The 26,133-nt window shown below is 31.5% G+C and overlaps 6 protein-coding genes across 7 annotated transcripts; 3 read left to right on the plus strand and 3 right to left on the minus strand.

The window, feature by feature from the left end:
• The first annotated feature begins 947 nt into the window (after window positions 1-947).
• LOC125057269 (bladder cancer-associated protein) lies at window positions 948-1,911 on the plus strand. The gene has a single exon (XM_047660861.1). It carries the CDS (start codon window positions 1,176-1,178, stop codon window positions 1,413-1,415), a length of 240 nt encoding a protein of 79 aa, XP_047516817.1. The 5' UTR covers window positions 948-1,175; the 3' UTR covers window positions 1,416-1,911.
• A 719-nt stretch (window positions 1,912-2,630) lies between these two features.
• Window positions 2,631-3,261, minus strand: LOC125057271 (40S ribosomal protein S28). The gene is made up of 2 exons (XM_047660862.1): window positions 2,983-3,261; window positions 2,631-2,756 (listed from the first exon to the last, which is right to left on the minus strand). The coding sequence occupies exon 1, from the start codon at window positions 3,182-3,184 to the stop codon at window positions 2,987-2,989; it is 198 nt and encodes a 65-aa protein (XP_047516818.1). The 5' UTR covers window positions 3,185-3,261; the 3' UTR covers window positions 2,631-2,756; window positions 2,983-2,986.
• Window positions 3,262-3,930: 669 nt separating this feature from the next.
• LOC125057572 (translocon-associated protein subunit alpha) lies at window positions 3,931-6,612 on the minus strand. 2 transcript variants are annotated; one of them, XM_047661351.1, is made up of 5 exons: window positions 6,422-6,612; window positions 5,680-5,868; window positions 5,298-5,575; window positions 4,815-5,059; window positions 3,931-4,424 (listed from the first exon to the last, which is right to left on the minus strand). In XM_047661351.1, the coding sequence occupies exons 1-5, from the start codon at window positions 6,480-6,482 to the stop codon at window positions 4,412-4,414; spliced, it is 786 nt and encodes a 261-aa protein (XP_047517307.1). In that variant the 5' UTR covers window positions 6,483-6,612; the 3' UTR covers window positions 3,931-4,411. The 2 variants fall into 2 exon arrangements, with proteins under 2 accessions (XP_047517307.1, XP_047517305.1); XM_047661349.1 differs by having other exon boundaries at window positions 4,819-5,059; window positions 6,422-6,611.
• A 667-nt stretch (window positions 6,613-7,279) lies between these two features.
• LOC125057570 (alanine--glyoxylate aminotransferase 2, mitochondrial) lies at window positions 7,280-10,521 on the plus strand. Its single transcript, XM_047661347.1, has 10 exons — window positions 7,280-7,376; window positions 7,571-7,656; window positions 7,954-8,138; window positions 8,527-8,650; window positions 8,723-8,911; window positions 9,024-9,152; window positions 9,327-9,479; window positions 9,638-9,859; window positions 10,056-10,301; window positions 10,369-10,521. The coding sequence occupies exons 1-10, from the start codon at window positions 7,364-7,366 to the stop codon at window positions 10,468-10,470; spliced, it is 1,449 nt and encodes a 482-aa protein (XP_047517303.1). The 5' UTR covers window positions 7,280-7,363; the 3' UTR covers window positions 10,471-10,521.
• Window positions 10,522-10,879: 358 nt separating this feature from the next.
• LOC125057573 (ankyrin repeat domain-containing protein 54-like) lies at window positions 10,880-12,485 on the plus strand. Its single transcript, XM_047661352.1, has one exon. The coding sequence runs from the start codon at window positions 11,049-11,051 to the stop codon at window positions 11,838-11,840; it is 792 nt and encodes a 263-aa protein (XP_047517308.1). The 5' UTR covers window positions 10,880-11,048; the 3' UTR covers window positions 11,841-12,485.
• A 1,047-nt stretch (window positions 12,486-13,532) lies between these two features.
• LOC125057569 (sphingosine kinase 1-like) lies at window positions 13,533-22,302 on the minus strand. The gene is made up of 3 exons (XM_047661346.1): window positions 21,345-22,302; window positions 18,216-18,315; window positions 13,533-14,784 (listed from the first exon to the last, which is right to left on the minus strand). The coding sequence occupies exons 1-3, from the start codon at window positions 22,217-22,219 to the stop codon at window positions 13,939-13,941; spliced, it is 1,821 nt and encodes a 606-aa protein (XP_047517302.1). The 5' UTR covers window positions 22,220-22,302; the 3' UTR covers window positions 13,533-13,938.
• Window positions 22,303-26,133: the final 3,831 nt, after the last annotated feature.

Raw genomic sequence — 26,133 nt, forward strand, 5'->3', positions numbered from 1 at the left:
CAAGTTATAATCACTGCATACAGTGCGTTTTCCAATTACAGCACTAGAGCGCATTATGCGGCATAATGCTCAAGTTTGAATGTTCCACCTACAGCAACGCTTCGCACAATTGAGCACTCTCAAAACTTATGCTCTCGCGTGCTTCTCGCAATCAATACCAACACAGTGACAGAAAATTGACCAGTGTTTTTCTTTAAGTTGGCATTTATCGAAATTTTTGTTAGTAAATATTATTTATTGTTGAAAAATTTGTAAGACTTTCGTTTCCTCGTAGATTTTGAAACTGCTAAAAAAAATAAATATTAGTATGGATGAAGGTATAAATAGTTCCTTTTTTTAAATTCCACGTTTAAAATATGAATACAATTTTATTTTAAAATTCGGATCTGTTTACAAATTTAATTTACAGGATTATACTTTTGTAAACATTGCAATGGTTTTGAAAAAGTATATAATTCTTTTAGAAATCATTTTTTAAAAAAATACTCATAACGTAAATGATGTAAACTTCTTACATGAAACTAAATATTTTACTGTTAATTTAGCTTGTTAAAACCTTATATTCTTTAAAGGTTTTCTTTTATTTGAGTAAAAAAATGTTAATGAAATAATTTGATTATTAAAATAAGCTTAAAAAGTTTTCAACCAATTATTATTGTTAACAACATTATTTATACATTAATGAGGTTGCTAACTCTATTCAGAACATTTTTTTTTTCAACACTGACTTAGCGCACTCTGCTGATTCATTTGAAAACTAATTCACGTTCCAATTAAGCTTCAGCATTATGCGGCATTGTGCGGCACTGAGTCGCATTATGCTCTGTAATTGGAAAACGCACACAGATACGTATGCAGTGATTATAACTTGGGGATACTTTTATAGTAGATACATTTACGACTAGCAACACCTAAAATGATTGACAGTGAATAGTGATGTCTGACACCAGTTTGCAATGTCAAAATTGTCACCGTAAAACATTATTTATTATTGTCGAGTAATTTTCTAGTTCCTACGCAAATGAAATGAGTACCTTGAGCCTTAGCATTATTTGCGTTCATTAAACAACTGTATCCTATTTACAGAATATGTTGATTGCGATATCAATATCACCTATTTGTGATTCTATACGTGTGAGGTAATCAATTGAAATCGTGTATACGACACCGGCAAAATGTATTGCTTACAATGGCTAATTCCTGTGCTCTTAATTCCAAAACCTGTTAACCCTGCATTAATTAATACACACGTCATGTTTATGGTGTTATATTTGATAGGATTTTTTCTTGAGAGGAAACCTTGCACGGTATGTAGCGTAGTGTTTATGGCTGCTGTAATTCTCATTTGCTACAGTGGCATTGGTAATTGTTTATTTTGGGGCAGTCAGTGTGAATCGGAGAAGTACGAAATTTAGTAAAAACTACAACTACGATATCCCGATGTGCATAAAATCAAGTATTCCAGATGGTGAGCGAAGTAAACATTCAGCCAAATACTTCTTGTGATATCACGCTAACCAACAGGGTTATTACAAATATTTTTGTATATAAAGGTATTTTTCGTTCATATTTTTTAAAAATTGTTATTTGAGTCCCGTGTGGATATGTGCCGATTTGTACTTATTTAACATTGTTGTGTTGATTATTAAATAATATGTGATTATTGTACAGTTATTGTTAGTTATATTTAATAGGTGTATATGGATTGTGATTACTATCTATAGATATCAATTTCACATAGAAATGTTTTTAAATATTGACTTCTCCTTAATACTTTATATAAATCATTATCTACAATGATTCTTGTAAATGGAAAATTAATTCTGTTTGGTATATTAACCTCATTATGTATGTAATACAGCAATCTAAGTAGATTTATAAAGTATTAAATAAAATTCTTATCAAAATGTATATTTGCTTTTTTATTAGATAACTGAACAATTAAAGTGTATGTATGTACATAATATTGTGTTATTAGTTTTCAATTACAATCTCAATGCAAATCCCATTTAAGACTTACAAAAGCCAGGATTAAACAAGTGGAATCAATCACTTAATAAACTTGATACAAAACTAATGCAATGTTTTGTGGACAAAATAATATTGTAAAAATTAAAATATAAGTATTTAAAGGGAGTGGTGTAAATGCTGCTGCTATGATTATGTAGTTAGTAAATATGAAATAGATTAGTAGGAAGGACTTACACATAGGCAACATACATTCTTTCACATCAAAGTGTTTATTTATATAATTATTGATAATAATGCATAAAAACTGGTGTATTTAAGACTTTGGCCTTGTAAAGTAAGAATTAATCTATGTTCGTTCCAGAGCAACCCTTAACATAGTTTTGCGTGCAATTTCTAGCAATCATGATCACCATTTGTAAATATAATATGTAGCAATAATAACAGCCTGCATGATATTAAAAATATTTCTCAAGTTTGCATGCATATTTGGGTCTAAAATTAAAAATCAAAATATTTTTGTTTGGCTATTAAAAACTCACAATAGAATGAGCAAGGTCTGTTGTTTGTCATGTCATTACAATACTTACAATTTGTTCTGCTGTGAAAGCAGATATGAATGAAGAAATGTAATAAGATTGAGGATGAGGAAAACAAACAAATGTATTTAAAGGTTTATTTAACAAGCTGAATAGTAATTATGGTATCTTTGACGGTTTTGTAGTTCACTTAAAATTTGGATTACATAGTTGATACATAGAAAGCCTTAACCTAGAGGTGCTAGCAATCTGAAACAAGAAAAACATTAATGTGATTAAATGACTTTATTGAGATAACAAATATTGAGCATTCTTATTAAATGGCTACTAAAATTTATTTAAAATGGGCAAGTTAGTTTGGTTTCAACACCTACACCACCACACACACCACAATAATGATTTCGATAGGTTATGCACAAAAACACATTACTTTAGCTTTTAATGATATTTAAGAACGAATTTTCATCATATATACCTGATTATCTTAGTCTTCTAGCTTCACGCTCAGATTCCAGTAGCGTCAGAATGTCTCCATCACGCACTGGACCCTTAACATTCCTGATGATTTGACGACTGGTCTCTCCGATGAACTCGACCTTAACTTGGGTACATTGTCCCTGGGAACCGGTACGACCTAGAACTTTAACCACACGGGCAAGAACGTTAGGTTTATCCATGTTTAATAGATATCAAGCGGAATCGCTAAATACACGTGCAACACAATTTAGCGTGTACGAAAAAGAAATTGGTCACAGATATAACTTGACAAGTTTGTTACGAAGTGTTGCCACTTTTCAGAAAAAATATGCATAATCTGTGCCCATTAAACATTAATCGATAGTTTCGGTTTTTATTTTAAAACATATTTATAGGTCAAATTATACATTATTGATTATATTTGGCAGTAACAATAAATAAATTATGATTAAATGAATTATTCTTTCTCATAAATGTAGATAACTAATTGTTATGCTTTATAAAATTTACTAATCTCACCTTTATTTAACCGTTTTTTTTAAACGAAATGTAATAAATACTTAATACGCTAACGCAACACGCTGGACGGCATTCTAGGCACACTATAATATGAAATCATAAGCTGAGAAGAATAGGAAATTTGACACCTTTGAGCAGTTAACCCGATAGAAAAGATTTTACTCATTGGTTCTTTACAAATAATGTTGATAACCTACAGCAAATATACAGTATTTGTAAATTGAGGTTCAATTGTGTTTCCTATATTTTCAATTTCGATACCTAAAAAAGGCGATCGCTCAGATCTGTCCCTTATAACCTTCTCCAAAATAATGGAAACAATTATTAACAGCCAGCTCCTGAGGAATCTAGTGGCCCACCAGCTGATTAGCAGTAGGTACAGTTGTGAAGAGGGTGTCTACTAGTTAGTAAATAATAATTCAAACAATTTTGTATAAAAATTTAACATTTTTAATATTAATTATTTAATGTCTCTCATATCCGCAGCTCATTGCGAGGACCCCTCACAGTTTGTTCCATAATTTACTCTCACACTTAAACTAAACACACAGTCTGTTCTGTTTACATCAAATAAAATAAGAATGAAATGTTCCCCATTTTTGACTATCATCATATTAATTACAAGAACTTAGTACATAACAGTTATTTCAGTTTAGGCCTTAATGTATGCATATTGAACACAATTATGTATTTTTAAAGAAGGCTAATATTCAATATGTAGTTGCATTATGTTTATTGAATTTATTACTTAATTTCTAGTTTTTTTAGGATTTTATTCTTATTTTAATTGACAAACTATAGTATTGCCTGTTGGCTGAGCTCAGAACTTAAAATAAATTCACTAATTAAATTAGTCATCGCCGGCTGATCTCTTCGCCTTCCTCATACGTGGAGATTGTTTTGGTGTCTTAGGTGATTTTTCTGAAATAAAAAATGTTTTTAGTACAAAATAATTTCATTACTAAGTAAATATTATCAAGTCTTGTCTATACTTATATATAATACTAGGCTGAATGCACTATTCTTTGAAACAGCTTAAATTCAATTGGAATTTTAATAAAATATGTGTGTATTACATAAGCATCAATTAAATGGAAATTGTTCCAAAAACCTTTGAGAGCTTCAGTTACATAACCTCAAAACAGTGAAAGTAACACAAAGATTGTGTAAATTACATACTTGTTCCTCATTCAAAAGACTGTATATCTTCAATAAAGGCTTAGAAAAATATTTATTATCAAAATTAAATTTGATTTAAAGTAATTCTTTATTTTCTATATTTATTATGATTACTGATGATTAAATGATTACTTACTGAGCTGATTAACAACTTCTTTAGGGAGCCAGTCATAATCAACATCATTAGCAGTTCCAGTCTCAAGGGGTTTAGGAGCTGATCTGGGTGATCTGCGACGGGCAAGAGAAGATAAAGCTTGCTGGCCCACCACAAGGATAAGAACACATGCAGCACCAAGAAAGACATAGAGGAAGAATGTTTCTCCATCAAGCCCCTCTGAGATTTCAACAATGTTTACTGTTTGGTTGTAGACAGCTTCCTGGAAAATTAAATAGGGTAAGGTCCAGAAATGTTTAGTATATTTACTATGAATTCATTAACAACCATTTGAAGTAATACCAAAAAATGGTTAAAACCTTTAAGGACACATATATATGTTTATCATGTGCTTAATCATTTTTGATATGGTACACTTCACTTAATGTATTTAAAAGATAGGTCATAAAGTATATCTAACTTGTACTTGTATACCAATTAGGAAACTGTATATTATGTACCTGGTATGAATTTCCACTAGCATCTTTGTAGTTAATCTGAATGTTGAGACCAAATGGTCGTCCAGCGAATGCTTCATTGGGAATAAATGAATAAGCAAAGGTAGCCTCTTGTTTAGGTTTTACTTCACGGTTGTACGGCAAAGCAGTGAAGTTTTGAATATAGTAAGTGTAGTCCATTGGATATCTGAATGAGGCTTCCATTGTCTCAACCAGGTAGTCATCAGATCCTTTATTGGTAAAACCAACAAGGAACTCAACAGGATTACCGGCTTGAAGATCTACAATAAACAATTTAAAATTATATTTGTTATTTCATATATTTAAGAAAATACAAAAAGTGATGTAATTGCTTTAGAATTAACAATTTACATTCACATCTTACCAAAAGCAACATCACCATAGGTGGTGATGGGTTTAGTAAACAATATGGTAGTATCAATATCTTGTGATGATTTTACTACAGATTCGTCATCTTCAATAACATCATCTCCAACCACTTGGCTATCTTCACCTTCAATGTCTACTACATCATCTAATTCATCTTCTTCTGCTCTTGCAAATACTGAGTTTGCTGAAAAGAGTAATTAAAATCTGTACACTCAGTGGTTGCGTGAAACTTCTATCAAGACATAACTAAAATCTCATATATATGGTAACACAGATGAAAGTGAAGTTGTACATGTTATAAGAGAATTTAAATGACACTGGTCAATGAAAAATAAAATAGGTTACAGGTACATTATTTTTTAATGATATCTTGTATTTTAGTTTAAAATACAAGATATCATTAAAAAAATAGTATAATTTTAAAATTAAAGTATGTAAGATAATAATGGGTTTTTAAATGTACATCATGTTCCTTTAGTATAGTATAAATTTTAAAACTAAAAGGAAAATGGCTCATTCAATCTACTGTTTACTACTTAGCAAACATTAAATGAGAACACCTTGAGTAATTTCAAATGTGAAAGGTTGGTCAAATACTAAAAGAACATTATAGGGTATTAATCACCAATATTGTTCATATTACACATATTTTATGTAACAATTTTTAAATAAAAGTGAACGTGCCACGTAATAAAGCTTACTTTCTAAAATAAATATATAATTTGATATAAACTTACCATTTTGGAAGCACAAAAGCACGGCAGGTAGTACTAGAAGTGTTAGATAAATGAGTTTCATTTTGATTTTTTTCTAAATATAACTAAGATTAAAGAAATATACTAATTCAATGCCAGCTTAGGGGAATTCACTTCACGTAATAAATCTGCAGCCGCCACCACAAAATCTCGGTGTTCACGAATGCCACTTTTCTTACAACTCGATTGACGTGGAAGGTAAGACTGTCAATAGTGATGTGCCGCTGTAGCGTTTATACTGACTCAAAAAACCGGTAATGGGTATGGATCCATTTAATTAAATTAGGATTAAGGAGAAATTATTTATATAAATTTAATGAGCTAGTATAAATTAGATCAAAAGTACTTGCATTTTTGATTAACAACATGAGTAATTCACAAGAAAATGTGAACATACCTTCCATTAAAATAATATGTTCTAAAGTGCGATCTTTTTCGGTAGAATTATGAAAAATCTTAAATTTGAATCAATATTTATAAAAAAATTTGCCTTTCTAAATAATTTTATTATTATAAGTCTAAGATTTTTTTATAATTTAAGAGGAAATTTGTATAAAGTGGGGTACGAAGACAGAGTCAGTAGGCGCCAATTAATGCATATACCATATAATGATGATTACTTATGAAAAAAATCTAATTTTGATTACATTTTAAAAGGCCGAATATGGTTAGATACCATTTTTACTAAAACTCCAATCATAATGACTCATAATAATTGTAACATTCAACTTAACATTGAATATTTAGCTTTAACGAGCCTCGTTAGTTTAGTAGTTATTAATAAATTAAGAATTTATATCGTCCAATCGATTATAAGTTAAATGTACAATGTAATGCATTTTAAACCTTCCTTAATATTGTTATTTATTCGAATGTCAAAGGTCATTTTCAGTGCCCGGTATTGTTTAACATTTTTGAATAACAATGGCTAAGAGAGGTACGTGTTATGTGGTATTATATCTTATCTGTTTCTTAATATAAATTGCTGATAACGACTGCAACTCGATTTAAAATTAATTGTTGAGACTGATTTAATATTAATTTGAACTTATTTTTATGTTATTAAATATAGATTCAAGAGAGAAAATTATTATATTTTAAATTTATCTAAAATTGTTTTATTAATTACAGAACTATTTCAATTATACCAGCGTATACCAAGGGGCCTAAGCACCGCCGTGCTTCCAAAATGTAGCGTTTCACCTAAAGAATACTGTGTTAGTAATTTACCAAATATCATTTATTCTTGTAAAATTTCTAAAAATGTAACTCAAATTAAATTAATTAATATAGGCAATAGTCTTGGCGTTACATGGGCAGATTTGTCAAAGTGGGGGAAAGTTTTGCATACTCTTACTGTTAAAATATATTAATCATAATCATTATGATGCTGATCTAATGAAAACTTATACACTTTTCGGACATTAAAATAATAAGAAATAATTTTAAATTCTACGGCGATAAAATTATAATTTTTGTAATAAATTTTTATGTTCAGTATATTTTTTTCTCAGGGTCCTGGTATTGAAAAACTTAACAAGCTAAAATCTGAAAATATTTCAGTAGTAGTAAAAGATTTCTATAGAAAGCCCCTAGTGATCCACCAAGGGCATATGCAATGGTTGTTTGACCATGAGGGTAAAAGGTACCTGGATCTCTTTGCTGGCATTGTAACTGTATCTGTTGGGCATTGTCATCCGTAAGTAATTTATTTATAAGTTTTTAAGTTTCAACATGCATGCTTTAAGCATACGAAAAAAATATGACATTACAAATTTTAGACACATACTTACACATCAATAATTTTAGAACATCGGTAAGACAGCGCAAAACGCAACATTAAACTAACCAAAGACTTAAGCTCATTAAGCACAAGGATTACGATAAATACGAAGACTATTATAAAATATATTGATTGTCATTAATTTTAATAATTAAGTTGTTTTAGCGAGATAGCCAATTCACAGGATCAATTATTATATTGACAATATAAACATTTAGCAAACTTATCGTACTTGTACTTGTACTTATACCTTGAACATTCACTAGGTTCTGTTATCCTCAATCAACATATTTGTATATTTTAGGACAGTCACGGCGGCTTTGCACCAACAAATTGACACATTATGGCATACGACAAGTATTTATAAACACCCAAAGATTTACGAATACGTGGAAAAGTTATCAGCCAAATTTCCTGGAGATCTTAAGGTGTTAAATGTTTCTTGATTACATTTTATATTTTTATAATGTATTTTACCATATCCGAATATTTTGTGAAAGGTCGTCTACTTGGTGAACAGCGGTAGTGAGGCGAACGACTTGGCAATTCTTTTGGCTAGAGCATATACTGGGAATCATGATGTTATCTCGCTACAAAGCTGTTACCATGGTTACGCTAGTTCCCTTCTAGGGCTAACCGCTACTCAGGCATACCGGTTTCCGATGGCAGCGCCATCGGGATTTTACCACGTAAGTGTCGCCAATATGATGCATTTTGAGTTCTTCTGTAAAACATTCGTAATCACATTTCTTAATGTAATAGAATCACGTTAAACACAAAAGTAAATATAGGTTTTTTAAGGCTATGTTACCGGATCCATTACGGGGAATTTGGGGAGGCTGTCGAGATTCATTATCTCAAGTTCCTGGTGCATGCTCATGTCCTGGAGATTGTGTGACATCAGACAAATATATACATCAACTTAATGAAGTAAGTATTAATTGCTATAATTACAAAATATTGAAATTTTAAAGCTAAACTGTTTTTAATCATACATATGTAATTAGTTAATAAGCAGTCCTAATTTCAAAGTATTATATAAAAACATATTAAAGGTCTTTCTGACCATGTTACTTATTATTATTATTCACCACTTAATTTCAGCTTCTAGAAAATTCGGTGCCAAAGGGCCGCATAGCGGCATTTTTCGCGGAAACAATCCAAGGAGTTAATGGAGCTGTACAATTTCCTAAGGGCTACCTTAGAAAAGCTAGGGAATTGGTTAAAAATTATGGTGGCTTATACGTAGCTGATGAGGTAAAGTAATAATTTATGTTTAGTTAGTTTCAGCTAAATTGTGTGATGAATTCGCATTGGGCAAAAATGTCAATGTCAAAAAAAATAACAAAAATGTTATGTATTTGAGGTTAGGTAAAAAAATATATTTAATGTTCAACGTCAAACACATTCCACAGGTACAAACTGGTTTCGGTCGAACAGGTGATAACTTCTGGGGTTTCCAAGATCATGGTATTCAGCCGGATATTGTTACGTTGGCTAAAGGCATTGGAAACGGTTTTCCGCTAGCCGCTGTTGTAACGACAAAAGAAATAGCTGACGCACACCAGAAAGCTTCGTATTTTAATACATTTGGGGGGAATCCTCTTGCTGCTTCAGTTGGAAAGGCGGTATTAGACGTACGTTTCTCTTTCTTTAAATTCATTTAATCATTTCTTTGCAATTGCTTTTCTTTTAAGTGATTTCAATAAAAAAAGAGATTCATTATAGGAATATTTTATGGAGACTGTAGAAAATATTATTAAAATGCTTATTCCTTTTCTTTTTTAATTCCGAAATCAAAAGAAGACATTTAATTTAATCATATTTACGCAGGTGATTGAAGAAGAAAATATACAACAGAATAGCAAAATTGTTGGAAAATATTTTATTGAGCAATTAATGGAATTACAAAAGTCGTATCCCGTGATTGGAGATGTTAGAGGAAAAGGATTAATGTTGGGTGTAGAATTAGTCAGGCCCGGTACTAAAGATCCTCTTGAAGTTAAAGATGTGGCAGATATTTTGGAGATGGCAAAGGATTTAGGAGTCATGATCGGTCGCGGTGGTCGATGGAATAATGTTAGTATTATGTTAATTTTACCAATTGTTAAAATATAAATAAATATCATTAATACTTTGTTTGCAGGTGCTACGAATTAAGCCACCTATGTGCATCAACAAGGAAGATGTGGATTTTGCAATATCAGTTATGGATAAAGTTTTTAAAGTGTTTCATGAAAAAAATTGAATACCTATTGAAAATTTAAAAATTATAAAAATAAACAAGATAGGATTTAAATATTGCTGTTTTAAATTTTATTTCATTTCTCAATACTCTGCTACGCTCCATCTGAAAAAAGTTCACATTTTAGGCATGGTTATGCCTCGTCTAGGGTAAATTCATATTAGTAAATAATGAAAGCCTAATTTTAAAAAAAAGTAGACGAAGACGTTTTCATTTATAATTATTACTTAGCTTTCTGTGGTAAACATATTTTAAGATCTATATTATCAGTCGGTGATATTCTGTAAAAAATACCAATGTCTATCTATCTCTATCTGTGGTACGTAAATATAACTGTCAAATATTTGGCCTAAATGTCTAGATACCAGGCCATAAGCTCAAAAAAAAACTGTCATTATTATTATTATTTAAATGACAATTGACAAATGATATATTGATTTTAATAAAAGTGAAAGTTTATGGTTTCATTTCAGGTTTAATTCATGTTGTTTTCGAGTTTTCTTTATGTTTATTCGCCTTGCCCTCATATTACTTTAAACGTGTATTCAAGTTGTGTAATCTTAAAAGAATAACGCGATATAATGGCCGATTCAGGAGTCGATACTGGCAACGAAAGTAGCGACAATACAGTATTTGATCATCCTCATCAAGTTTTCGAATTCAGCCCTCCACCAATACCAATAAACATTGCTGGGCTACCCATGCCTATTGACTTTTTTGGTGAAGCGCATGATCATATTGGGAAAATAAAGTTTTGTACAAATGCGAGGCATTGTCGTCGCAAATATAGAAACTGCAATCTATTATCATACTTTCCTAAAAACAAAAAGCTTAGGTTTGCTGCTGGCACAAACAATACAGAATTAGTAGAGAAGCTTTTGCAAGCAGGTGCAGATCCTAATTACACAGATAAACATTTGAGGAGTCCACTACACTTGGCAGCTTGCCGTGGATACACTGATGTTGTTAAAATTCTTATCAAATATGGTGCTAACCCAAATATAAAAGATACTCTTGGAAATACACCTTTGCATTTAGCTGCTTGTACAAGCCACATTTCTGTTGTCACAGCTTTACTGGGTGCAGGAACAGATGTTAGCTCTAATGATAAAAATGGCCGTACTCCTTTACAGCTTGCACAGAGTAAACTGAAGCTCATAAAGATGAGGCCAGGGTTTCATGCAACTCAGGAACTGCTCAGTGAAATCCGTCTAATAGTTGAGATGATGTTGAAGTACATGGAAATTCAAAAAGCAGATTCAGGAGAATTAGAATCTGTTTGTAAAAGGTTAGAAAATATAAGTACAAGGGAGCAAGTTGACTCTGAAGTTCAAAATTTACTTGATAGTTTGGATTCATTAAAATTAAGGTAAAAGGTAATTTATTTTTAAAGAATAGTCTTAGATATTAATTTTATACATTTATAATACATATTATTATAAGAGTTGTTTGGTATTGTTATTTAATGTCTAACCACAGCAAGCAGTTTACTTGTTGTTTCAATAAGTAATTACTTTGTTTGTAATTCTTGAAAGAAATTTTTTATAAGAAAAGCAAACCAATTATTGCTATAATGGTCTAATAACTTTTTTATATACATGCTTAGTATTTCAATACTAAAGATGAACATTGTAATGCAGATAAACTTGGTGTTGGAAGGATTGCCTTCTTTAACTGTTTTAATTATGAAAGCCATGTTTAGAACTTGCAGAATGTCAGGCAACAATGTGAACCAATGTTTTAGCCTGGGTTTAATACAGTTTATTTGTATAACTTGGATATCAGTTTACTTTATCTTTTTAATACAATAGATTCTAGCATTAATAATTTCATTATTGTGTAAGAAGTTTACACTAACAAATTAACTTGACAATATTATCTAGATTGGTGACAAAACTACAATTGATTCTCTATCATAAAAATTCATTTTCTTTGCAATTGGTCAATTGAATATAGCATGTTTAAAAAAACTTTGTTATAAGTTAATATCATTTTTTGATTATATGATTTAATCAAGACTATTTATTTCATTTCTACCAAACTATTCCTCATAATTATACCAGTAACAAAAAAAAACATTAAAATCATAAAGTTTATTCAGTTACCTTTTATAGATTTTAATAAACTTTAGAACAAATTTGTAATAAAATACTATAATAGAGCTCAAAATAATTTCAAAATTTAAACAGTAATTAGGAATGTTAAAATAGTTTACATAAAATTAAATGCAACATTAAATATGTATATTTGGACAATTTTTGTGCTTTTTGCCAAAATAAAACATTATCTAAAATGGACAATGATGTAGTTATTGTCGAAAATGGTTTAATCAATTTAAGACCATATCTTTAACTTACAGCCTAAAATATATTCTTAAATAGCATTGTGATGTTTTTATCACAATTAAAAAAACAAAACAAGACAATTGTAATACTCAAATGTATGATTAAATGGTATTTTTGGCCTGTAAAAGTGAATAAAATTTGACTCGGAACAATTTGAACATTTTTAAACCACAAATCCTAATATTAACTTATTTAAGCATCAAAGCAATATTTATGCGAATTACAGCCTTGTTTAGATACCTTGAGTTATTATCATTAATCTTAATTTTGTTGTAAAAATTATCAAAAAGAATTCATCAAAACTATATAATATTAGGCATAAGTGGGGATTTTAACACATTGAATTATGGCATAAATAAATCTTCATTATCACAGAAAACTTTAAATTATTCTAATACCGCCTAATATAGGGAATAAATAATTAAAAAATTAAGTATATGTCTAACCCCAAATTATCTAATAATTCAAGAACCAAGCTACCCATTTACAATACTAATCTAATTAGGTACATACTCTTATTATTATAGTAGTTGGAATAAATATAATAAAGCTTATCTTTCACCTTATAAGACGATACTAAATTTAACAATTTCATAACATGAACCCCGGTGTTTTGTACACCTAAAATCAATTTTATAATCTACTATTTGAATAAAGATTATTTGTGATATTTTATTTGCGGAATTCTTAGACAAGTATTCTCAAGAACTTATGCCTTTATATAGAAACTAGGATTTGTACATAATTATTGATTATCAATCTAGCACAAGTTTGCTCTACTTACGAAACGTGTACACAATAATTAACAATAATTGTACCTCAGCTGTTCATTTATATGTACGATAATTGCTAATACGAATTTAAAGTGCTGCACAATTTGGCACTATTCACCACTTTTTGACTAGTCGTTAGATAGACAAAAATGAAATGTACTCTCAATATCACAAGTTATTTAACGTAAAATTAAATAACATAGAAAAACATCGACATAATTTTGATATAACATCTGGCACAACCTTTTAGGTATATATGAAACAAATGCCTTATTGCACAACAGTTTCGCGTCGGCTCGGTTTTCTCAGCGACTGTTTCAGTCGAGTTTACTTTCTACTATTACTACTAGAGGTTATTTGGTATCGGGTACAAGGATATTTACTATATTTGGAAATATTTCGGCTTGAATGGGACCATAGTCCACCAGTTCTCCGTCTACTGTAATGTAACCCGTTTGACCCTCGGGAACTATTCTAAATGCACTCACTGGAACCATCTTTATGTACTCATTGTTTATATCCGCTATGTTACCCTGAGACACTTTCAAAAGAAACGAAAATATTTGCGATCTCGTTATGCCAGCCTTGATTATAAGCATCCACATAACTCCATCGGCGAGTCGGGAGTGCGGCGCGAATAAAAAGTCTTCGCCTATATGAGATTGATAGGAAACGTGAACCATGACGAATTCGCCATCTTCTTGCACCCAATGAGTGGGTAGTTCTGACATTAGTGAAGGTAGGTGTGAAGCCGGCCCGTACATTCGTTCCTGGACAGGCGACCGTAATTCCGATCCAGCGCTTGTCATACTATGGTAATCAGAACCGCGAGCGCTGTAAAACGTCTTCCTCGAATGTACAGAATACCAAGAGTCTACCCTGTGGTGTTTCTTTCCATTCTCTGTACTCATAAACGTTTCAGTTTGTTCATCACAGTCGAAGAACGCTTCAGTTTCAGGGGAATCCAGGGCGCCATCTTGACTTATACTTCGACCGAAGATAGTTGCTTTGGGTTTAGGTAGATTACCGATATCTTTAATCAATGCATAGCTAAGCACACCTTTGTATTTTCTAAGTGCAACGGTTCTCGCGAGAGCCCACAATGTAAATCTTTGGCCTCCTATTGAACGAAGTTTTTCGCTTTCTATATCGATGTCCGAAATTAATCCCCAACCGACCGATAGCAAGGAGAACATTATCTGAAAAAAAAAGATAGCGGTAGATTACAACAAATATCTACGTTTACGGTTTTAATTATCAGACAGATACGTTGGATAAGCAAGCAAGCAATGTTTGTCAATGGAAACAGCGACAAAGACCAGTATTTTATTACCGGAATAATTAATCTATGGTGCGTAATTTTTCGAATTGAAGGGGAAGTACCCAAATACAGGGAAACTACCGACACGACATTTTATTGAAATTTGAAACGAAACTACATGGTATTAATCCTTAGGCGATCAACAGAATCAAAAGTCCGCACTGTACATTTTCCATGAAGGTTTTTTTTTAAATAGAATAGGGGGAGAACGGACAGGAGACTCAACTGGAGTTAAGTGATACCACCGCCCACTGCCCAGAGAGTGAGAGTGTCTTAATGCCAGAGGACTCGCGAGAGCGCTGCCGACCATTTTAAGAATTGATACGCTCTTAACATGAAGGACCCTAAGTCGAATTGGTTCAGAAATACTTCAGTGGGCAGCTGGTTCCACATAGTGGTGGTGCGCGGCTAAAACTTCCTTAAAAAACGCTCAGTTGTGGAACGACGGATGAGAGGTGATACGGTTTCAATTTCGTATTCCACGAAGTAAATAAAGAGCAGCGCAATAAATATGCGTTAGATTAGCACGAGAGGAGGATGTAATAGGATCAATGGAGAATAATTGGTATCCGCACAACACATGTCGCTTGCTCATAGAAGGAACGTTATGACTTAATAACACTTAGTACGGATGAACGCAATTGAATAGTAACATTATATTTGAAGGTGAAACAGCAGAACAAATAACCTCTCCCCCAAACTTCGTTCCCTCATTCGACGGCATAATCGAATATATATTGCATACATAGAATAAATTCATTTAATAATGGTACAAAAGCTTGCCAAATGTCATTTATTACAAACAAATACATTTGACTAATTTGGCACATTTGTTGGGTATCAACGAATAAAACGATAACCAATATTAAAGCCTTGACTTGTTTAAGCTATCGCGGAATATGGTTAAAAGGAGTATTACGAATATCCATAGCGCAAAATCACCTGCCTCATGAGCATACCCCACATACACACTATCACAGAACACAAGCAAATTAGGTATTAGTATTGAATAATTTTTATTTGTTTGTGTCCTTTTCTAAATGTTGGGCCTTTTTGTAGTTAAATGTATTATTCCATTCTGACTATATTTTCAGTATAACTATTTATTATATATTATTTATGTTAGCTGTAGGATTACGGAATAAATAAATAAAACAATCAGATTTGCACAACGCATTACATTGATTAACTTTATTTGTTTCTTGTTAAAATATATACCTAGTTCTGAGTTCATAGACAAAGTCATCATGATAATAAAAATATTTCAATTGTACTTGTTGAAAGCTGAGACATATATTTGAAAAACAAAAGCATTGCATAAAACCTTGACCTCCCCGTATAAAACTAGGTTTTATCGCTCTGTATAACAAAGGAAAATTGTAATAGGGTCGCATCAAGTATCTTACTCGGAACAGAATTTTGTATATTTTACCCGTACTAAATAGTATGCGGAGCGATGATTTCTGTTTCACTGTACCTTTTTAATCAGTACATCTACATCTCTTTGATAGAGGCAGAAATAAAGAGATCGAACAAATGTTTTCTTTCTTTCTTTATTATAGTAAAAATAGTATTTATTTAAAATCCTTTGCGTAATATCGTAGTTATCAGAAAGGCCATTTGATACGTTATTTGGTAGATTAACGGTTAGTGATAACAAATTAGAAATAATTAAAACTTTGTATTCAAAACAGATACGTGAGTCAAAATGATAATCCTTTTATAACTGGCATTAATCATTTGGCGACGTGTCTAGGTTTAATAATGGATTGTAAAAAGCGTTACTTAATACATAAAAAATGCATACGATACATCGACATAAATACGGTCAGCTATCTGAATATGTAAAAAATTACATATACCTAGGTAAACGACTATCACTTGAAGATACTGGGACTTTTGGTCCCTAAAGGAAACCTTAAAAAGCCAATTTCCCCCTCACCAAAATTGTCTTGAACACTAATATCTTACCTACCCTCACATACGGTTGCCAAACGTGGACATACAATACTAAAATAAAAACCAAACTAGTAGCATGCCAGAAAGCAATAGAAAGAAGCGTACTAAAAATAAAAGAATACATAAAGTAAAAACCTAAAAAAGTTATAGATGCCTTACATTATGCCCTAAAACAGAAGTGGCAATGGGGGGGGGGCATATAGCAAGATACACAGATAAAAGGTGGACTTTAAAGACAACTATATGGATCGAGGGGATGATGGAGAAGAGGGCACTCTAAAAAAAGGTGGATAGAAGATCATTATGGCTTTATCTGAATTGAGTAAGGGAGCGTTCAAGTATTACGTCAATTTTTGGAGATAATTGGACCCCCCCCATGTAACGCGCCGTAACGTTTTTCTGTACCCAAGTGTAGTAAAACGTTTCGTGACCACCTAGTGACTCTTTATACATAAAAGTTACCATTATGTGGTGTAAGGTACGGGAAAGTCGAAAATAATATTAACAATAACGCGTAATTCAATCCCTGCCCCACATCGTAACGTTTTACAAAAGGACCCCCCCCAAAATTACTACCAAAAGTAAACCAAAATTCGTTACGTAATACTTACGTAACAAATTTTGGTTCGTACTTACTTACTACGCTCCCTAAAACATAACGATTGTCGTTGGAGAAGTCGTAAAAAAATCTTGCCAAAATACACGAAATTGCGAAAAAGCTAGTTTCAGATGATTATTGTCTATTGTGGTTAAACAAGGAAACGAGCCTAGAAGTGGCGGCGCCTTTCCGTCCGAACGCGAAACCGCAACAGTAAAAAAGTTATTTAATCTTCCAGAACGAGATGAAACTCACATTTCATTTAATTAACTACTAAAATGACTTTCTTCCAGAATTCCTAACAACTAAAGATATGTTGCATAATATCAGCCAGGGATTTGTAGTCGAAAGTATTTTACCGAAACAATAAAACGCAATATTATTATTGTGTTGATTCTACGATATCTTTTAAGTGTCTTTGAACAAACTCAAAACATTCTAGGCACATCAATAATTTTTTTGTTTCCCGTTTAACATAGAACGGATACAAAAGTAGGCACAGAATGTGTGCCTATTGAAGAATCTCCGAACCTTTCTCGCGAGTGCGTTACCGTCCTTTACGCCTACTGGATTGGAGAACCTAGTGGTATTGGGTGCCGGTTGTAAACAAGGTAGTGCCCGCCAAAAATAGTATGTGGTAAGTTAGAATAAATTCAATAGCAATATTTTTTATTTACGCGAGTACTATAATTAACTTCGTGAATGACGATGATTTGCATATTAAATACAAAAATGATATTGAAGATACTTACATCCGTTTTTGTTTCAACTCTGACCACATCAATTTGGGATGATTTTCCTCTTGCTAATGCCAGAGATAGCCCCGTCATGTTTTGATGAATGAATGGCTCACTAAAACAATAACAATTCCTTTAAATCTTTATCATTTTAGATCACGCATTTGTCTCTGTACCCTTAACTACTGCGCCAGTTTTGTTCAGAAAAATTATTTGAAAAATTATTTGTAATTCTTTTAATGTATTTTCACCATCAATTGCTAGTCTACATAATCTGGGATTATAAATGTAAAGAGTAAGTTACAATAGTGGAAACCACCAGTTGTGTAGGTTGCATAAATTTTCGTCCCACGCGAATTACGTAATTAAAAATGTGTGTACATAAAACATAACTTTGGTCGCCAGACGAAATCATATACAAAGCATGGAAAGGTATACTTTAAAACCCTTTTTTTATATTATATAAACTCTTTAACATCTCCAACACAGCTAGGCTTAGTGGCTTTGTCGTGCAACTTGCATTAAGATCGTAAGTTCGAACCCCAACTGAGCACATTATACACTCGCTCGTACGGTGAAGGAAAACATCGTGAAGATACCGGCATGACTTAAACTCAAATTCGACGGCGTGTGTAAGACACACAGGTATACCACTTGCCTATCAGAAAAAGCAAATGATCACAAAACAGATAATAAATCTAGCCCAGCCCTGCAATTCTGTAACTCACTTTTCGAACTCACACAGCGGTTTTCAATCATCACAATAAACTACAAGCGCCCACCTTTTCAGAATGCCAAATCATAAAATGACTGCTTCACGACTGATTTGAGAGCGACCGCCGATGCGAAAACCGCTGTGTGAGTTCGAAAAGTGAGTTACAGAATCGCAGGGCAGACCTAAAAGATTGTAGCGCCAGTTTTTTTTTTATTAGTTGCCTTTGGATACTAATTCAAACATTTCAATAAATCACCAATACCGGGATTGTGAGCTATAAAATGAACGACATGGAAAACAATACGGCCTTAATTCTCTTTGTAAAATTTTATCATTCATAAAATAAGATGATATACGTCGTAAGTTATACATTAACAACTATTGTTTCTATGATAGCGGCATTAAAACAATTCTCTTATAATTGGATCAATTAAAAAATACGATTATTTACTTGGTAGTGAAGTTTAAAATTGGTTATATCATTTTAGGAATTTTCTATGTTTGTGCAATTTAAACATTTTAGTGTTTTAACCGCCTTTTGTTTTCGAAACACAATCATTGTGTAAACCTTGAAGTAATCATCGTTCATTTTCACCGAGCCAACACAATTAAAACTATTATTGCAGATATAATTATAATGTATATTTTTTCTTACTGATTTCGGAATTGCGTCATTGCTTTTAAAGTCCTATTGTGAATTATTTTACGGTCAATAGCACTGTAGAAAATTTAAATTTATATTGACGATATTTTGAACTTGTCAAAGAATTTTAGTTTATAAATCTATCTTTACACCTGCCGCAGTTTTTCTGATTAATTTGTGTATACAGATAACGAGGAATTTTGGAAAATAAACTTTATATAATCGACCCATTTGGACATCTACACTCGCGAGTGCGTTGCTGGCCTTTCGGGAATTTGTACGCTCTTTTCTTTCGACTACAAAATACATGTAGTATTTTCTTATAATTCAATTTTAGAACGTGAATTAAATAATATTTTTAGGAATATAATCCAATGATAAGCGAGTTTACGGAAGTCTATTTCCTAATAGATCTGTGTTACACTTTTGGATTGGAACAAGAGAAAGTATGATTCGTAACAAAATATTAGCTCCGTCGGATTTCGGAAACCTGAAGTCAATGAACTTTAAAAGTTTATACTTAAAATATAGTAAAATTTCTATAAGGATATAGACAAATAAACAATTTATTTAAGTAATAATTAATTTCCTTTGTAATTTATATTTTATATATATATTTAATAATCACGTATTTTTTCAAGGAATTACCACAACAATGATTAACCCAAACACTGTTATCGACTCTATAATAATTCATTTAAGGTTCATTTTTGTAATATTATTCCTTAGTCTAATATCAGTTTTTGTTTTGTTTGGTCCATAGGTCATAGTGATACCAAGCTAATTTCACTTATTGAAACCTTTTATATAGAAGAATTACTTTCGTCTGTGTTGCCAATCTCAAAAATACATGTTTTTAAAGCTATAACCCTTCTGGTTTAAGATGTGTTGATATGGGAAGATAGACAGTTTTGTATACAGAAGATGAATAGTCAACATAGCTAGTTCAATAGCATAAGATAGAGTAACAAACTTACTTACGAATTAAAAATAATAATTATTAAAGATTTTAAAACCTATTTTTTTTTAAAATAGATTTTAAATGTCATGAGCAATTAAGAATTAATTAATGTATCATAATTTAAGTTAATGTCCCAAAAAGCAATCATTTAAATCCAACAATTAACAAATTTTAAACTTACTAAAGATCAGCTTTAGATTAGAAAATATTATAAAAAGTTTTTGTAAGAAAATCATTACTATAAACCAAATACTCACATATAACAATTTATATTCTTATCTAAATTAAGGTTATTTTTATAAAATAATTCCTGAATATTCAGAATAATTTCTGGATATTCATGCATGCAATGCAAATGAAACAGTTTACACTGGAACTAAACCATGCAATAATTGATTCTACATTCATTGAATTTTTCACAGTTTAAAAGTCAATCACAATGTGATTTATTGCTTGATATTAATTAAAGACGTATGTATTAATGTAACATAGAACCATATACATATTGAAGTAATAAAGTAATTTTGATAATAAGTAATTAATTAAATGGCGCAAAAACAATTTTCATTAAATCATAAGACATTAATATTTTTTATCAAATTTAAAACCTGTGCAGCTAACAAGGTAGTGCTTGAAAATAAGTTATTGAACTTGTTAATAAAACATTTGTTACAAGCATGATAACAAAAATGCTTATTAATCCATGAAAAAGTTTGTTGATAAGATTATGTTTTGTAAATTGTAATCTACTAAACTAATTATATTTTTGTAGTAGGCAAGTTAATGTTAAAATGCTTTTAATTGCAACAAACAAATTCCACTTACTTAAAATGATGACAGATAGTCTTAGCTAAGCCATTGCCAGACCCACATGGTAATACAGCTAATGGTACTTCAGCAAATACTTGCTGCCAATCTAATCTCTGAAACATTCCATTTAGAACTTCGAAAAGAACCCCATCACCACCTACAGCAACTATCCCCCTCCAATTATAAACATTTTGGTTACGAACAAATTCCTTAGCATATTTGGCATATTGGGTTATATGGAGATCATATGGAACATCAGCCTCTTGCAAAATTGGAGCTACCTTGGTATGAAATAATTCTCTTGCTTTACCTGACCCAGACTTTGGATTTAACAGTACTAGTAATTTCTTTTCAATATTTGAAGGGATATTTGAAACTGGCTCATTCATCAACAAACATTTGATAGTATTTCTCCATTTCTGCGCTTCTTTGTTATTATCTTCGTACTTGTCGTACGACCGGAACCTCAATGTAATTGTTGTGCGTTCTCGCTTTAAAGAACGGCGACTTTGCTTTAAAACGTAAGCATAAATATATAGATACGCACTTATATCATTTTCATCAAGATCGCCGCTGTTTTCATCAACAACTTTTAGTTGCTGATTACCAACAAGAGAGGTACACACACAAGAACCACCACCGACACGACGTCTTTTACTTCTCATACATTTACTACCTATTATATCGCGTAGTAAAATTGTTTGTTCCTTAGAACTATCGTCTGTTTCTTTTATTAAAGATAAACCTTTCGACGTTAGGCGTACCCGAAACACAGATTTCATCTTGGAGAGAATATAAAATGTTTCTTCAAGATAGATTTGCTCTTTAGGATCGGCTTTTTCATCACCCATTGCATGAAGTACGTCTAATCGCAACTCAGAATCCGCCATAACTGAAATTGCAATAATTTTGTATTTACATTTTCACAAAACGAGCTCTGGAAATAAAATTGAAAAACTGTCAATAATGAAGTCAATTCTCATGCTGAAGCTAAAGTGTCATGTTTTGTGAAATGACAACTGACTATTAGCGTAATCTAGATGATGAATGCTTAGATTAAATACATATATACATTATAATTATTAGACTTATTTACCGCATGAGATGGTATAATAATTGTATAAATAGTGTTTGATGTTATCGCTTTTGGATGTGGTCTGTCGTATTATCTTATATAATTACTTCCCGTCATTTAATAACCGATTATAATATTATATGGTTATGACTTATGATCTTTGAGTTTTGACAATGATAGTGTCTCCACAGATTCACACTAATACTTTTGTCTGTCCCATAATTTTTATGTAATAACCTACGGTAATAACTAATAATAAGTTATTACTTATTAAATATTAAGTCGGCTGTCTTTGATGACAACAAAAATAACCTAATTACGTAGATAGAGTATAGAACTAGATGAGTTTCTAAAATAACAATAATAACTAAAGAGAGAAGGCATTAGCGTGAAATACTTAGTGCGAGCGAAACAGAGTATCAGTTTTTCTGTCTCTATTTGCGTATCGGGTTTTATTTGTTTACCACCAAGCCCTTGGTGGTTACTGAGTCGTGACAAAATAAGTTGCTTATTTTGTCACGACTCAGTAACTTTGTTCAAGAATTATTCATTCGAATGTGTATTTTGGTCAATAATAAGCAATCTTCAATGAATTAAAACTGTAAATACGACAATTCCAAACATATTTTTCAGTGCTAACCGACTAAATTGCGAATCATGTTACCTACGTCAGGTAGTTGCCACACTTCGTGTCCTTTGTAAATAGTTGGAGTATACTCGTTGGGGCTACCAGCACTTAAATAAATTTTCCACTTTTTTCAGTTTTCCGAATTAACCGTTTTTTAAATAATAAATGGACTGAGTGTACGGGCAGATTAAACTGGCATCCAACTCAAAACGCCCGGATATGCTCAAGACACTTTGAAATGAATTGTTTTCAAAAGAAAAAAAAATAAAACGTTTTTACAACCATGTGCGATACCTACACTTTTTATACCTAATATTAAAATCTAACCTAACCAATATAGACTGTACACTAGGGTGGGTCAAATATATATGAAGAAAAAAAAAGTTTGGTTTTTATAGGAGCACAGTGTCTAAAAGGTGCTAAATGGTGACTGTAAATAGAATACAGAGTTTGATAGCATTCGGAATTAATCTTCTGCCTCCGGAGTCATGTGAAAATTAAAGAAATATAGTAAAAAAGGGCCATTGCATATTGACAAGCAAAGATCTTTTGTTTTTAATATAAAGACCGAAAATCATAAGAATCTTTTGTTTATTAATAGAAGAATATTAAAATAGAGTAATAACAATTCTCATTAGCTAAATTATTATTTAATTGAAATGTTTAGGTGCCGTTAAAATCCTTCTTGCTGTCGAATTTTCGCATCGCTTTCCTTCAATCTAGCTGGGCGTCTATGAATCCCTCATTTGATGTTTTATCGAATATAGTGGCTGAACTTCTGTCACGGCTTTAACGGCTCTTTCTACTGCTTGAGTATGACAAGATAGACGTAGTAAATCCGGTTCTCCTTCTCCTTTCTGCTCAATAAATAATATAATTTTTATCGGTAACAGATTTTAATAGCAGTGGTTCAGTAAAACTTTTCTGCCCATTCAAAAGGTCGTAGTATGCTATTGCGTCAAATTTAATCTTTGGTAAGTGAAAAAGACACAGTGGTTTTAATATTGCTGATCTAACATGAGCTGAACTTTCAAAATTCGACGTGCAGCTAATTCGCGAATTTTCCGCTGGGGTCTGTTAACAATTCAAGCATTTTCTGGGTGCGTCAATAACAGCCTTCAATGCTATTGGTGCATATTGCGTTTACTCAATAAGTTTATAGAAAGGCCTCGATCCATCATTACAGCTTGAAAGAGTTTTTATGGAAAACCATATCGGCGCGTAAAACTTAACAGCTTACGTTGCAAGAGTGCTTCATTCATAACATTCGTTTAAAGAGAAGGAGTCTCTACTTTAGCATACAGACGCAAAATCTTATTGTCTCGTTGGTTAACCATGGGGCATGAGACATTATGCCTGGTGATTTGTTCGCTAAATTGCTGGGAAATGTGCCTGTTGAAACTGCTTCGACTATTCTGTACAAGTAGTTCTGGTTTGTACTAACAGAAAGCTCCAGTAGGTTTGTAGGAATAGGAGTAAACTGAAGCTCCATCAAGCTGGAACCCGCTTTAGAAAAAACTTGATTTTTCTAAATTTACTTTTATCTACAAACGATGCTAGTGAATGTAGTAAACTTAATTTTTTTGTAGTATCATTAATTGCGCCGAAAAAATAATTAATACCGCGCAAAGCAGGAAATATTACAAATAATTCAATAAAAAACTTTGAAACGGGTGCTAAATTGTTTGTAGTTTATTGTAGTGACAAAAAAAAAAATTTTTTACCCCACTTTATTAAAAACTACGGAATAAATGCTAAAATAACGGAACTATGCAAAAAAAAAGACACCGACTCAAAAACTATAAACGATGCTCATAAATGTAGTATACTTTATTTTTTTGTAGTATCATTAATTGCGCCGAAAAAATAATTAATACCGCGCAAAGCAGGAAATATTACAAATAATTCAATAAAAAACTTTGAAACGGGTGCTAAATTGTTTGTAGTTTATTGTAGTGACAAAAAAAAATTTTTTTTACCCCACTTTATTAAAAACTACGGAATAAATGCTAAAATAACGGAACTATGCAAAAAAAAAGACACCGACTCAAAAACTATAAACGATGCTCATAAATGTAGTATACTTTATTTTTTTGTAGTATCATTAATTGCGCCGAAAAAATAATTAATACCGCGCAAAGCAGGAAGTATTACAAATAATTCAATAAAAAACTTTGAAACGGGTGCTAAATTGTTTGTAGTTTATTGTAGTGACAAAAAAAAAAATTTTTTTACCCCACTTTATTAAAAACTACGGAATAAATGCTAAAATAACGGAACTATGCAAAAAAAAGACACCGACTCAAAAACTATAAACGATGCTCATAAATGTAGTATACTTTATTTTTTTGTAGTATCATTAATTGCGCCGAAAAAATAATTAATACCGCGCAAAGCAGGAAATATTACAAATAATTCAATAAAAAACTTTGAAACGGGTGCTAAATTGTTTGTAGTTTATTGTAGTGACAAAAAAAATTTTTTTTACCCCACTTTATTAAAAACTACGAAATAAATGCTAAAATAACGGAACTATGCAAAAAAAAAGACACCGACTCAAAAACTATAAACGATGCTCATAAATGTAGTATACTTTATTTTTTTAATTTCTTGAGTCAATATATAATTCTTGGTTCAAGAAAATTTTCTTGATTTAAGAATTTTTCTTCTTGACTCAAGAGTTTTATTTTCTTCAAAATGGTGTTCTTGGTTCAAGATTCGTGATCTTAAGTCAAGTTAAATTTTTTATCAGTGTATATATGTATATATAATCTGAAGCATCAACTGTTGAAAATGTATCACTTTATCTAACAATTCAACTCTGTGCAGTTATAAGAAGCGTTTAACAGACTTCACAAGCATACGAATACTGCTACAAGCATCCACATCCTTTATAGTTTCTGAGTTAGTTTTTTTTTTTTTTCATAACTCTGTTATTTTAGAATTTATTCCGTAGTCCTTAAATAAAGTGGAGTAAAAAAAATTTTTTTTGGTCACTACAATAAACTACAAACAATTTAGCACCCGTTTCAAAGTTTTTTATTGAATTATTTGTAATATTTCCTGCTTTGCGCGGTATTAATTATTTTTTCGGCGCAATT

Source organism: Pieris napi, chromosome 16 (assembly GCF_905475465.1).
Source record: "Pieris napi chromosome 16, ilPieNapi1.2, whole genome shotgun sequence".
Taxonomy (NCBI): Eukaryota; Metazoa; Arthropoda; class Insecta; order Lepidoptera; family Pieridae; genus Pieris; species Pieris napi.

Bases quoted from the DNA above. Each gene is read 5' to 3' on its own strand.
- LOC125057269 (XM_047660861.1), top strand. From the start codon at position 1,176: ATGTATTGCTTACAATGGCTAATTCCTGTGCTCTTAATTCCAAAACCT.
- LOC125057271 (XM_047660862.1), bottom strand. From the start codon at position 3,184: ATGGATAAACCTAACGTTCTTGCCCGTGTGGTTAAAGTTCTAGGTCGT.
- LOC125057572 (XM_047661349.1), bottom strand. From the start codon at position 6,482: ATGAAACTCATTTATCTAACACTTCTAGTACTACCTGCCGTGCTTTTG. The intron at 5,576-5,679 runs GTAAGATGTGAA...TGTTTATTGTAG, and splicing joins CTATGGTGATGTTGCTTTTG to ATCTTCAAGCCGGTAATCCT. The intron at 4,425-4,818 runs GTAAGTAATCAT...TTTTTATTTCAG, and splicing joins AGAAGTTGTTAATCAGCTCA to AAAAATCACCTAAGACACCA.
- LOC125057570 (XM_047661347.1), top strand. The intron at 8,912-9,023 runs GTAAGTGTCGCC...AGGTTTTTTAAG, and splicing joins CGCCATCGGGATTTTACCAC to GCTATGTTACCGGATCCATT. The intron at 9,153-9,326 runs GTAAGTATTAAT...ACTTAATTTCAG, and splicing joins ATATACATCAACTTAATGAA to CTTCTAGAAAATTCGGTGCC.
- LOC125057573 (XM_047661352.1), top strand. From the start codon at position 11,049: ATGGCCGATTCAGGAGTCGATACTGGCAACGAAAGTAGCGACAATACA.
- LOC125057569 (XM_047661346.1), bottom strand. From the start codon at position 22,219: ATGGCGGATTCTGAGTTGCGATTAGACGTACTTCATGCAATGGGTGAT. The intron at 18,316-21,344 runs GTAAGTGGAATT...TTATTGTTTTAG, and splicing joins ACTATCTGTCATCATTTTAA to TGAGCCATTCATTCATCAAA. The intron at 14,785-18,215 runs GTAAGTATCTTC...TTTTTTTTTCAG, and splicing joins GAGTTGAAACAAAAACGGAT to ATAATGTTCTCCTTGCTATC.